We start from the raw sequence: 13,957 nt of genomic DNA on the forward strand, positions 1-13,957 counted from the left end.
GAAATTCTTTCAGTCCATGCTCCCTGCTGTCACCCATGAGCCAGAGTGTACCTGGAGCTCCACTTGTCTGCTGACTAATGTGGCAAACCCATGACTACTGTCTGTCCTTCCAGCCTTACTATGCATCAACAACTCAGCTTCTTCTCTTTTCTTTTGACCTCTCCTTTTGATGCCAGGGTGATGGCTTTGCATAGATTTTTACTGTTTCTCACAGTGTGCTGCTTTTCCAACCAAAGTGTGTTCCTGCACACTTTTTCCTACAAAGTGTACTCCTTTTCCCTGTCCTCTTCTGAGTAGAGGACCGGGGCTTACCCATCATGGCTTTGCCTCTCTTTCAGTGTTTATAGAGCTGTTTTGAAGACTAAAGACTTAATAATTATGAAGCATAGAATGAGAACTGACACATACTAAGGGCTCAGGTATTGCGCTCATCGGCCTCCGCTGGCTGTGCTGATAGAGGGCTGAATGCAGAACTACCCTTATAAAGGGGCTAGCACGAATGTGTCTTTGTAAAGGCTATGCAGATGTCTGAAGGTCCAAGCCGGTTGTAGGTGGGCAGTGAGACCGGGGCTTATGGAGAGAAACCTAGGCAGTAGATTGATTTTTACTGTACAATTATATACTTTGATGTTAATGAAATTAGAAAATAAAAAGTTTTGGAAAGTTCATCAATACTATCCAGGAAATCGAGCAAGACATAATCATTTCTCCTTAATATTCTTCATGTTTGTTTTCATCTTTAAGTTTGGAAATACCATTCAGAATGTTTTCTTGAATTGAAGTTTCATTTAACTTCAATTTTAATTTGGTCTTCTTTCTGTCTATCTGCCTATCTCTGTCTCTGTCTATCTGCCCCTCTCTCTCTGTCTCTCTCTGTCTCTCTCTGTCTCTCTGTCTCTGTCTCTCTCTCTCTCTCTCTCTCTCTGCCACAGTCAAAACAGCTTCCTAAAGGTACTATGATTTGCTGGTTGCGCAGCTGTCCTCCTGGCTCTTTGGCCTCTTTCTGTGCTTATTCGGAGCTCTCTGGAATGCTGCTCACCCACCAGGATAAACAGCCCATTTGGCTTCTGTGTGGTTGACTTCATTGCACTCTTAAGCACTGCTTCAATTTTTATAATGAGCATTTTTATAAAAACAATGAAATCATTTCTAAAACTTGGAGAGGAGGATTATTAATTCAGTGTTGTATTTAGTAGTAAACCTAAGGCCAGCAGCTCATCTTTGCCAGGGGTGCAGGAAGCTGAACTTCCTCAGTACTTTCTTCACCAAGGTCAGTAGCCACTGCTCCTGGAGGCGGAGGTCAGCCACAAAGTGGTTACTGGATTAGCATACGGAAAGTGTTTGCCATGGCTAGCTGTATGTAGAATGCCATTCCTCCCTCCTTTTATTTTTACAAGTCCAGCCTCTTTATGTTTAACTCAAGATTTTGATTAGCCAACTTGGTATTTCTTAATAGTTTAATGGCTGAGAATCATCAGTGCTGCGCAGGGCTAGAGTGTGGTGGCTTCACTGTCATCTAAATGCAGTTCTCACAGTGATTACGCATCGCTATCATCAGTCAGATAAGAACACAAATCTGGAGAGAATTTGAGTCTCCTAGTAAATACTTCATGAAGCCAATGGGAGCTTGCCAATGAGGCTATCATCTCTTTGTAGGATACATTTTCAAGGAGTAAATGCATTATCCAGTACTTAGCACATCGTGTCCCTCAGGATTAGGATGATAATTGCCTGTGAAGAAGAAAAACAATCTTGAAGACACTGGGTTGAAGTGGCTTACCCACCAGTCCTTTAGAATAGGGTTAGAAGATTATGGCCAATGGGCCAAACTTAGCCTGCTCCCTGGCTTTAATCAGTGTGTGAGTTAAAAATTGGGTTTTACATTGAAAGTAGGACAACCTTTTATATAATGAGAAAATTATATGAAATTATATTCTCTGTCCCTGAATAAAGTTGTGTGAGGAAAACATCTTGTTCAATTATGTGTCTACAGCTGCTCTTGCCCTAGCTTGGCTGAACTGAGTAGTTGAGAAAGAAACTGCGAGGCACACAATGGCAAAAATATTTACTGACTCTTTGGAGAAAACAGTTGCTGATTCCTGCCTTAGATTCAGCTATAAATTATTTGTGTGCATGTTTGTTTGCTTGTTAATGAACATTGTTTTGTATTTAGGGACATAGGCAGCCTGGTGGTGTGGCTGTCATGGAAGGTAGATAAGTACAGAAACCCGCAGCATCCTACTTTGCTCACTTTTTTGAACTTAACAAAAACAATACAAGTATGAGGAAATGTAGGTTATTAGGAGGAGCCACAAAAAATATCATGGTAGATAGCTCAACAGACTAAAGTTCCTGCTTAGGCAAGCTTAGGCATCCGCAAGGACTGAGGTTTGATCCCCGGCATCACAGAGCATGCCAACCCCGCCTCCAGGGTGGGCTGAGCCAGCCAGAGTCCGGGCGTCCCAGTTCTGGGGAGGCTGAAAACAGGAGGATCACTACAAGTCCGATCTGTGTAGTGAGACCCTGTAGACCCTGAACTAAATACATTTAAAAAAAAAGTATCATGGTAATAAGTGGAAAAGGCCTGCATATTGCCTCAGGAGTTATGGGTTGCTAATGCTAATTTAAAACCCCAAAATAGTGTAAGTAATCATACTTTATTCCAAAGTGTGAAATTAGGGCCACAAGTGCAAGGTCCTGAGTTTGATTCCAGTAGAAAGAAAGAATTTAAAATATGCAATTGTTCCTCCCACACATCTGAGAAATCTTTTGAGTAGCAAAATCTTTTATTTTTATAGTCATTACCAAACACAGTGCTGGACAAGTGGAAACTGTCCATTCAATGGCATTATTGTACTGAATGATTCTGTTAGGTTTGTACTTACCCTTGATTATTGATAAGGTATGATGAACAACTAAAAGGCAAGAAATGCCTCTTAGTGAGACAACTAATTCATGCTGCTGTCACACACACACACACACACACACACACACATTCATGCACACACGCATTATGCACCCGCATACGTGCCGCACACATGCATACATGCACATGCTTACACACACACACACACACACACATACACACGCACTGCTGGAGATCGAACCTAGAGAAAACTGAGCATTCTTGTAACATTCCAGCCCTTTTTGTTTTTATTTTGTTTAATTTTAGTTTAAGACAGTCTCACTAAGTTGCACTTGCTTGCAATTCAGGCTAGCTGAGAGCACAGGGAAGGGCTCCCACATCTGCTGACTATCTAAGCATTGGTAGGGAGTCTGCTGCAGCTGCTGTGATGGTGCAGTGGAGACTGACATTGCTCTCCTACTCACTACCATATGTAGGAAACTATGAGATCGATATAAAATCTGTCCTCCTATCTGTAGCCAATGTGAACAGTTGCACCATCAAATACTATAGACCTGTAAATATTTCTCCTTTTGCTTCGAAGTCCCTATTGTGAGCCTGAGTGATCTCACTTGTCCCCTCTTGTTTCATTCTGTTTCAGAGGTTGAAGGCCGCGTTGACTCATCATCCTGCTGCCATGTCCAATGGGAATATGAACACCATGGGACATATGATGGACATGATGGGCTCCCGGCAGGACCAGACGCCGCACCACCATATGCACTCTCACCCACATCAGCACCAGACGTTGCCGCCCCACCACCCCTACCCACACCAGCACCAGCACCCGGCGCACCACCCTCACCCGCAGCCCCATCACCAGCAGAGCCATCCTCACCATCACTCTCACTCCCACCTCCACGCCCACCCAGCACATCACCAGACCTCGCCACACCCGCCCCTGCACACCGGCAACCAAGCACAGGTAGACCCGCCTTCAATCTCATTTTGCTTCTCATTCTTGTTGATGACTGCTGGGGTTGCCTGCAGAAGCTTGCTTGGTGACCTGGGCATTCTGTCTAACATTCTTGGAAGCTCTTTTCATGTCTTAGGAGGCGACAGTTACCCAAAAGAAATTATCAGATTATAATTTCTATAAACAATGCAATAAATTTCAGGTCTAGTCACTAGGACCAATATCAACTCTAAGTTCCCCCACGTCTATTTTTGGTGCTACAGAGTTAGATCTAAAAGAAGTAATAACAGGGCCAGGGAAACAGATCAGCGGTCTAAGTGCCTGCTTGGCAAGCACAAGGACCCAGATCCAATCCTGGGTACTGCATGGTGTGCCTGCCCATCGCCAAGCTGGCCACCAAAACCTGGTCCTTGTGGTGTAACCCTGTAATCCCGCCTTTGGGAAGGCTGAGACAGGAGGATCACTATGAGTCTGAGCTGCTTAGCATGACCCTATACCAAATATATAAATAAAAGTAATAACAATGCAAGGGTCAGAAGGAATTTTAGTTAGTGATGCAAGATGTGAGAAGGAATAAGAAGTTCATTGGTGGTTCTTTGTGCTATGCTTTGAAATATCATATGGACTCAATTTTGACACTGGTATCATGAAACTTAGATCCAATGGGCAACCAACCCTCTAAGTAAGGTAAATGTTAAAATCTGAAGAGCAACAATTCATGCAGACAGAAAAGCTGGGTGATGGATGTTAGGGCGTAAGGTGCTCTGCAAATGGTGAGGAGAGGTGACTCATCCCACTGAGTGAGAAATGCGTTGGAGGAAGCAGAGAGAGCCAAACACTGTTGATGATCAGACCAAGAGAAAAGCCAAATCCCAGGGGTGGAGAGTCACCAGGAGTGGCTAGAAAGCAAGCCAGCATTTAGACTAGACTCAAAGAGAGTTGGGGGCCAGGCAGACATTATGTCACCAAGGCTGAGATGGGTCCACATACAGGGGTGGGTGTCAGTCAGCGGACGGACGGCATGTCCAAGGACACAACCTGCCCTAGATGCTGTAGATCCGCAAGCCTGATGATCTCTTTCAATCCACCAGGCCAGAACCCAACCATTTGGGTCAGAATGGTTTCACAAACTGGAGACCACCAAGTGACACTTATCCACTGTCTCCCCCATCATCTGCCTCTAGAAACAAACGTCACATCAGGCAGTATTTAGAGCTGTTGAGACCTGTCCTCTGACCTACACCACACCTGGGCAGCTGGTGACAAAAGTGGCTTGACCACAAGCAACTCTCATCTGTTCACTAAACTTTCACAAATGCCTGGATCTTTAGAGTGAAGAAACCTTAATGGCTGGATGATAGTGGACACAGATGATTAACCTTCCAAACCTCAGTTTTTCACATCTATTAAAAGGGGGCTCTTATGCATACTCAATAAGAGGATCCCTATAAAAAGTTTTCAAAACATGATAGCCATGCTTAATTTCAAATCAAAATTCCAAAAAGTTTAGCAAGCAGCTTAGTAATAAAGTGCTATCTATGGGACGTTTTCATTCCCAGAGGACATATATATAAAAGAGAGAAAAGGTGAGGCCTGATGGCTCATGCCTGTAATCCCAGCACTCTGGAGGCTGAGGCAGGAGGACTGCTGTGAGTTCAACTCCAGCCTGCACTGTATGGCAAGATGCTGTCTCAAAAATCAAAAAGAAAAGGGCCAGCTAAATAGCTCAGCAGATTAAAGCACCTGCTTAGGAAGACACAACAGCCAGGGTTCCATGCCCAGCATGCCATGTGGGCCCCGCCCCTGGGGTACACTGAGAAACTGAGACTGAGTGTGGTGCTGCAAGTCTGTAATACCAGTACTTGGGAGGATGAACACAGGAGGATCACTATGAGTCCAATCTGCATAATGAGACCATGTAGACCCTATAGACCCTTTTGTATTTTTAATAAAATACAGAGAGAGAAAGAGAGAGAGAGAGAGAGAGAGAGAGAGAGAGAGAGAGAGAGAGAGAGGAAGCTACCTTGTTAAATATTAGCAGATTTGTAATTATTTTTTAAGGAAAAGGAGAACATCTAAGTATGCTTGCTTTTGTGTCCTCTCAGTCTCCCAATTAGCTGGGATGATAGGTATGCATCACCATGCTGATCAAAACTTTTGGAACATGTCTGCTAAGAGAATTCCATTCTAAAAGTAAAGTGATAAGTAACCACAATTGCTAGGGATGTAAAGCCTGACTTTAAGTTTGCATTTTGCATTTTTTCTCATGTCATGTGATTTTCCTGCACATAAGAAAAAGCTGAGAGCTCTGCATCTTAAGAAAAGCTCTGGGGTCAAAGATAACTCAGTGATCTAAGTGTCTCCGTGGCAAGCGCAAGGACCTGGGTTCGATCCTCAATATCATGTGTCATGCCAATCCTGGAACCCTGGGCGTGCCACGCTGGGCACAAAAGCCGGGAGTGGTGGGACACACCTGTAATCCCAGCACTGAGGAGACTGAAACAGAAGGATCACTGTGAGTCTGAGCTGTGTAGTGAGACCCTGCACCAAATAAATAAATGAATAAATGATTAGAAAGAAAGAAAGAAAGAAAGAACAAAGATAAAGAGAGAGAAAGGAAAGCAAAGCAAAGCTCTGAGCTCAGAGTCCTAGTGTTACCGCATGGCCACCAGGAACTTCTCCTAACCCCCATCCCCTTCAGTTCTGAATCTGCACTTTACTGAAATCACCATTGCTTGCCCCTTTAGGTGAAAGCACCAGAAATGTGACATGAGTTAATAGTTGATTGAAACTAGGGTAGAAGAACACAGCATTGAAAGAAAGAGCCCTTCATCGGGGGTCAAAACCCAGCTTTGCCTAATTATGAGTTTTGTACAGGGCTGGCAGTCAGAGGTTACTAATTCACAAGTGCAACCGAAAATGCAAAAATAGTCAAGCACTTAGCCCAGTTTCTCCCAATGCTTGGCTTTGCAGGAGTTAGTTCAGGAGTTAGCATCTGAAATGACAAGTGCTACATCTTTGCCAATAACAAGGATTATGTCATCAGCAGCCACTCTGGTGAGTAAGACCTTAGACAATTTATTTGGTTCTTCCTCTGTGATCGGGAGGAAAGGAATTACTAGTCAAGAGTATCAGAAATGTCTTTGCATGAGATACAACCACTGAGATACAGTTCAATTTTACTCCTGGGCCTGATATTTTCATAGCCAATCATAGAAGTCTTGAGAGCATAAGATTGAAATATATCCCCAGCAGGGAGCTGATGTCAACCCATAGTCATTATTAGCGCAATTACAGTCATTCTGATTGATTTCAATCAGAGGGTTAGAATGTGGTAGAGAAGGTTGTTGGGCTTCATTTAAAAAACTTTTTGCCTGTTATTTCTGCAGGTTAAATGTCTCTTGTAAAACAGCTTTATAGGTATTACAGCCATAAACCTGAGTGACTGAGAAATGGGGGAGGGAACCACCCTTTATTGAGAATGAAGGAGAAAGGAGTGAAGTACATTAAAGAAAGCATTAGGTGTCCAGACATATAAAGAGGCAGTCGTAGAAATTTCACAAGGTGCTGCATGTCTGCCTCATGGAGAAAAACGAAGCTGTCTGTGTGGGGGTCTCCTAACCCTTAGATGTCGCTGCGTCCCACACAGACCTTACAAGGAGTCTATAACCATAGTAAAACATTTTAATAAAGTGCCTTGCCACTCCTAGGATTTCCTCATAATGTAGGTACCTAGTCACACACCACCGGTCCTCACTATCACACTGCACAAGTGTGCGTGGGGCTCAGGGCACTGTCAATGGCCTGTGTTCACACGTCCCACCCAGGAGCGGGCTGATCCCACCAGAGCCTCTAGGTCCAGCTAGTCCTCTGCACCAGCCACTGGGAAACAACAAACATAAGATTCCAGCTCCCTTCTTGATGTCACCAGGTACTTTCCACAGGACTCAGTGGCGAAGATGTCCAGATAACATTCTAGGGACATCGTTTTGACGTTATTTCAATGAAAGGAACCCCCAACCTGTCCAGAGGTTTTCTGCACATGGCAGATTACTCATTAGTATTGTGATAATAATAATAATCCTGACTTGTCTTCAAACCAATAATCACACACTGCTTACCTTAAAGTTTTTTCTTAACATCGGAGGAAGTAAAAATAATTTTTCCTGTACTACAATTTAGCTGCATGCTTATTAGGGAAAAATCTACCGGACTACCTTTTCATGAGTCATTTCTGTACCTAGCCAAAGCAGTATAGACTTTAGAGCTCAGTGGTACTTTTTCTTTTCCTGTCATGAGTGTGATTTCGTTTATTTCATTCACAGAAGCCAAGACTGATACACTTACTAACACAACGTACTTCCTGTGCATTTTAACACTGGCTGGGGTTTCCTCCCGTTAGGCAATTTGTGTCCTTCCCTGTGCCCATCCAGTCCTTCCTCTCTGCACCCACAGGTTTCACCAGCTACACAACAGATGCAGCCAACCCAGACAATACAGCCGCCCCAGCCCACAGGGGGGCGCCGACGGAGGGTGGTGGACGAGGATCCCGACGAGAGGCGGCGGAAATTTCTGGAACGAAACCGGGCAGCTGCCACCCGCTGCAGACAGAAGAGGAAGGTCTGGGTGATGTCACTGGAAAAGAAAGCAGAAGAACTCACCCAGACAAACATGCAGCTTCAGGTGCCAGCCACTGTCTCTCCCCCGCGACTTCAAGGCCCTGTGCAGAGCTGGCGTTTCCTGCCCTGTGGGCACTTGTTGACCTAGCAGGCACGCTACACACATCTCCAGCCCTCACAGGAGGTGCAAGCCTGTGCGTCAAGCCTTATTAATTCTGGGGCACTCTACACAACAAAATAACTCATTCAGTTTTTAGTTACTCCACCTACAAAGCTCTGATGAAAAAGGTTCCCCACAACTAAGTCCCAGGGCCAGAGTCCAGGAGCCCAAGAGCAGTAGCTCAAAGCCTGGTCAGGAGTAACCTGCTGCCTTTTACCTTCGCGGCTGCTTCCCCATCTGTAAAGTGGGAACAATGACTTTACAGGGGTTTTAGGCAAAGAAAGTGAACTAATGCTTAGCACAGAATCAGTCTTCAAGCAAGAGGCAACCTGGTTATATCCACCAGCTTGAGGGAGTTGTTCTGGCCTCTGCCCCTCTGTCTCTATTTCTCTTTAATGGAAGAAAGAAAGGTTTGTGATTATTGTACTCTGAGACAAAAGGCATGTTTTCACTTAGTTTTCAGAATCAGCAAGCTTTGATATTTGCTCGACTTTAGCTTTTTGTGGGTAGCTTAACTGTGGACATTTTATACAGAGGATACCTCTGGGCTTGTCTGGAGGTAAAGGAAAGAACAACTGTCCTCAGGGTCTCCTTGGCAGCCTTCACAGTGTGCAAATGGTGCGGTTCAGAGGGGGTGCAGTGTTTGCCAGGAAAAAGAAAAAAAGAACAACTAAGCCGACATGACACAAACAGCTCAGGAACAGTGGAAGAGTTGCAGGTTACGACCTCATAGTTCCAGGACGCGAGGGAGTGGTCAAGAGGCAAGACGCCGTGGGTGAGGTACCTAAGTTAGGGAGACTGCCCACCCTTGTAGGGCATGGGTCCCCTTCATATTTTCCCCCATGTGGTTCTCCGTACATCCTAGGAAGAAATGAGGGTGCCAAAGCCTTTGCAGTTTTTGATTCTATTAAGTGGAAATGGCCTTGGGATGTCATTTGTGGTGTTTACTTTTTTCCCTCTAAATGCGCCGGTTTTTATGACAGACAGGAGTAGGAAATTGGGCAATGTATAGCAGGTATGGCAGAAAATTAGATAATGTTTCCCTGTTCCCCAGCTTGTAAAAGTTGGGACCCAGTCTTGTTGTAACACCCTACACACACACACACACACACACACACACACACACACACTATCTCCTGTCTTGTACATGACCTACACTCAGGAACTGTTTGTTGAATCAGTGGATGGGAATTGGCTGCATGACCACTTGGCAAGGATGCGACTGCAGGGACTCAACTCACAGAGGAATAGTTGAACCTAAATACCTCTAAAACCATTCCTAGCATCTGGCAGGAGCAGTAGTCTGTGGAAAACTTTTAGGTAGAACATGGATAAGCATATTTATACCCATAGTCACATTTCTATTCTGACGTACATAGAAAATGGAATTAGAACATCGAGCCTGCAATTTCACGGACATTGCTGGTAAGGCTAAATCATTTGAAGATGAGTTAATTTGCATACACCATGTGTGAAGTAAATAAAAGCTTAGATCTGGATGGACTAAGCAAATACAGCACCAGTTGTTGGTTTTATAATAACTGAAGTGAGGCAACTCTGGCAATCGGATACCCAGCTCCAAGGGTGCAGGAGGCTGGTGCAGACATGCAGGTGTTCTCTTCTGGTGTCCTGTGCCTTGTAGGACACTTACCAGTCTCTTGGGCCTTTACCTACTAGTAGTCAAGAACATATTCCCCATGGCCTGAGTTGTGGCTAGCTAAAGTCTTGAGACATTGGCCAATGTGCCCTGACTAGGGCAAGGAGCATGGTGGTGTAAAACACTGGCCTGAGTCAGGAGCTCCTGCCTGACATGAAGGATCTGTGAGTGGCTCTCTGACATGTACTTAAATCAGTGTCAGCTAAAATGAGACCCTACAGACTTGCTGTATGTTTCCTGTTCAAGGATCATGCTTTCCATCATTGAGTGTGAAACACAAAAAGATCACAGCAGGAATCCAGTGAAGTAGAGATGCTGGTTGAATTTGATGTCCGATATGTTCATGGTGTGACATATCTGGGTTTATAACTGCCTTCATGAAACACATGAGGTAAATTTCTCCTTTACTAGATACTTTTACATTATAGGATTATAAATTGTAAATATCTAAGGAAAAGAAATACCAGAACTCTAGCTCCTGAAAGTCAGGGGGAAAAAATATCCTACCTAATCCATGCAGCAGACACGAAAGTATGGTTATTAACAGAGTACTGAGGAAGAGAAAAAACTGTGAATGAAAAGATTAAGGTGTGATATTTTCTGACTACTGGTTTGCTTTAGAGGGACGGAAGCCATGGCCATCGGTCTTTTCTGTGATGCTGAGTGTTCTGCGTCACGCCCTGTGAGACTGGAGAGGACGCTGCTGATCCTGCTACCTTTGCATGACCCTTTTCCCTCTCACTGGACCTTTGTCAAAAGCAAAAGGTGTCTCTTTTGAGCCTGATTCAGTGAGCCAAATTTTAAGTAAACAGAAATGGAAGGTGCTAAGCAAACAAACTCCAGCCAAATGGAATACCCAAGGGCTGGATGGCCACCTGCCACCTTTGAGTTGTTTTCCAACACAGAACCTTCTAGTTAGGCTGCCCAGTTTCAAATTGGAAAATTCAGACCTAAGAAAACAAAATCAAAATCCCAGACTTTATTTCCTAGTCTCACAACAAATCATGAGGTTAACACAGGTATAGGAATTAGGGAAAAATTAAAAGTCACCCAACCTGACAGTTTCTAAAGGGAGGAACTGACATTTGGGGAGACACGGGCTCTTCCCAAATGTCACACAACCAGTAAGTAGCAGAATGAGGACTCAGGCAAGCCTCCCATCCACCTAACCCACTGCTGTGCGACCTTTTACATAGAAAGTCCTTAAGCTGAAGGAGTCAATACCATTTCTGAGGAAGAGAGAGTAAAACCACTACTGAGGTGGTGCTCAGCAGATCGTTTGTGTTCAGCAGAGGCTATAGAAATCATCTGGTCACCCACAGAAATAATTGCTTTTCCTCTTTAGTGCAGAGACACATGGTCTCAGTTGCCGCTGAAATTTTAGACACATGAGCCCAGGTCTGGGCTGGGACTTGGCAAGAGAATAGACCAGATGGGAGCTGTTGCTTGACAAATTGGAAGCCCTTTGTTCCGGAATCAACCCAAACCGGGCTCAGCTAATACACCAAATGGAGGAGGACACTGGAGGACCCATGTTGATGATTATTTTTTTGGCACAAACTATTGCTTACCCCCCAAAATTATTCTGCATTGATCATATAATAAAATGACATTCTCCAAGCCAAACATGACAAATATAGCTATTAGGGACTTCTCAGAGTGCTTGTTTAAAGAATGATATTATAGTATTGAATATCTCCATGGGGTACTACTTCATCCCAAGGCAAACTTACGGGTTTAAAAATAATCCATCCATGGGTTCTACCCTTTTAAGGTCTCTATTTAAATGACTAACTGCTTTGGAGTATTAATCCAAATTTACTTTAAAAAACTGAAAAAAGGAAGAGTTGCTTTCAGCAAGAGAATAAAAAATTATTTTTACTTTACTTTTGTGAAGTATTTTTATAGTAAGACCTAGAACTATTATAACTTATATAAGGGGAATTTAAAAATGATGAATTTTCTATATAGCAAGGTAATTTGGAGTAGAAAAATGCCTCCCAAAGTTCTGGCTTTTATTTCCCTACTAGACGTGTGGGTCACATTTGATTTTTTTTTCAGGCATTTTGAAATATTTGCTATCTGGTTGTTCTCTTCGAAAATGAATTCAAGGTGATCCTACTTACATTACCTTGAAAAGAATTTTTACTTAAAATATAGCCCAGGATTTCTGCGTTTCATACATCAACCAGGCTTTCTATATGGATTCTTTAAAATAAGTTTGCATGTGCACAGCACACGGCACACTCTCCTTTCGTGGAGTCCCTGCTTCGTGACCTTTCTTAAGCCGAGGGCCCCTATGGAATCCTTCAAAGCTTCCATAGATTCAACAATATAGACAAATATATGGCACACACAAGTTTGCTCTAAGGTGAAGCTATCGATGTTGTTTTGGACTGTGCCTCGATCAGATCTGGAAGTACAGGAGGTGTTAAAAACTGGCTTCCCAGTGAAATTTAAGATCTGAAATAGAAGCCTTTCTGACAATAGCAAAAGTAGTAAACTAATGAATACAAATCAGGATTGAATCCTTCATAAATAGTTAGGTAATTAATTAGCTTTTCCAGTAGAAGGCACACAAAAACAATCAGAAAATAAGAAGCTGTCTGTCTGGAAGACCCTGCGGAACTAGGCCAAGCCTCTTGTCTTATACTTGGTACAGCACATTGGGAAGGTAATATTCTCTTTCTCTTACTGTTTAATCAGTGCTAAGAATCAAACCCAAGGACTTGTACAAGCTAAGAAAGCACTCGACCCTCAGAGCTATGTCCCACCCTCAAACCCTATTACCTCTCACTGAGAGCTCCTGTTCTATTGCCTGCTACTCCACAACTATCTGTGATTGTGAGGCCAGTACTTAGTGCCTTGCAGCATCATATTTAAAGTGCATATGATCCGAACAAGAGGCCAGTTGTTCTTCTCTATGGAGAATATCAGTTGGCCATTTGTCAACCATAAATTTATGATACAATGTAAGAAATAACACATTACAATAAGAAATATGACTAAATTCAAAAAACAAAAGAAATATGATTATTCATATATATTTTTCAGTCATGATGAGTTTTGACAGTGTTCATTGTCTTCCTATGTTTTTACAGACTTTAACAACTCTCAGGACCTTGGTTTCTCTACAGTAAAACCATACTGGTTTATTAATAGCATTTTTCTTGCCATATACAAGATGCCATTAATGGCATATATTTTCATGCATCTTTGGTGATATGCCAGGACACCATATATATACCATTCAGAGCTGTGGTTGATGCTGTTTTATAGTAAACCAGTTTATGGAAGGAAAAGGTTTATTGTGTAATAATTTAGGGTGTGTTCCTTGTAGTTGTAGAAAACCAGAAAATGGAATCCATGGGTTTTTTTAAAAATTGTTTTTAAAGGAACAATAAATTCTTCATGCCTGGAGATCAAATGCTGCCTGTCAAGGGTCTAGCTGTGCGGGAGATAGGATAGGAAGAAGTGAACCCAAGCTCACCATCTCCAAGACAGCCACCAAGGGTTATGTTTTTCTTCCCAAAGTACAAAAAGCAGGAGAATAGGGATTGTGTTTAATCCTTTTCTTGTTTGTTGTTTTGTAGGTCTGGATAGAAAAGTGTGGGTTCACTAAAAATTGGGACTTGATTCCACTCGCCAAGAACCTTTGCCTACATTATCTATGGCTGAGAGTGTCTCAGGTGTTTGGGAT

The 13,957-nt window shown here is 43.2% G+C and overlaps 1 protein-coding gene across 4 annotated transcripts in view; it reads left to right on the forward strand.

The window, feature by feature from the left end:
- Creb5 (cAMP responsive element binding protein 5) overlaps positions 1-13,957 on the forward strand; it is a 421,895-nt gene that overhangs the window by 398,886 nt on the left and 9,052 nt on the right. For 2 of the 4 annotated variants that reach the window (XM_023709868.1, XM_023709870.1), the window contains exons 8-10: positions 3,507-3,830; positions 6,795-6,878; positions 8,277-8,504. In XM_023709868.1, coding sequence (XP_023565636.1) covers positions 3,507-3,830; positions 6,795-6,878; positions 8,277-8,504 — 636 coding nt within the window. The remainder of the gene's footprint in view (positions 1-3,506; positions 3,831-6,794; positions 6,879-8,276; positions 8,505-13,957) is intronic. The other 2 variants (XM_023709869.1, XM_004626507.3) reach the window with 1 other exon arrangement.

This window comes from Octodon degus, unplaced genomic scaffold (assembly GCF_000260255.1).
Source record: "Octodon degus isolate 3935 unplaced genomic scaffold, OctDeg1.0 scaffold00015, whole genome shotgun sequence".
NCBI classification, from domain to species: Eukaryota; Metazoa; Chordata; class Mammalia; order Rodentia; family Octodontidae; genus Octodon; species Octodon degus.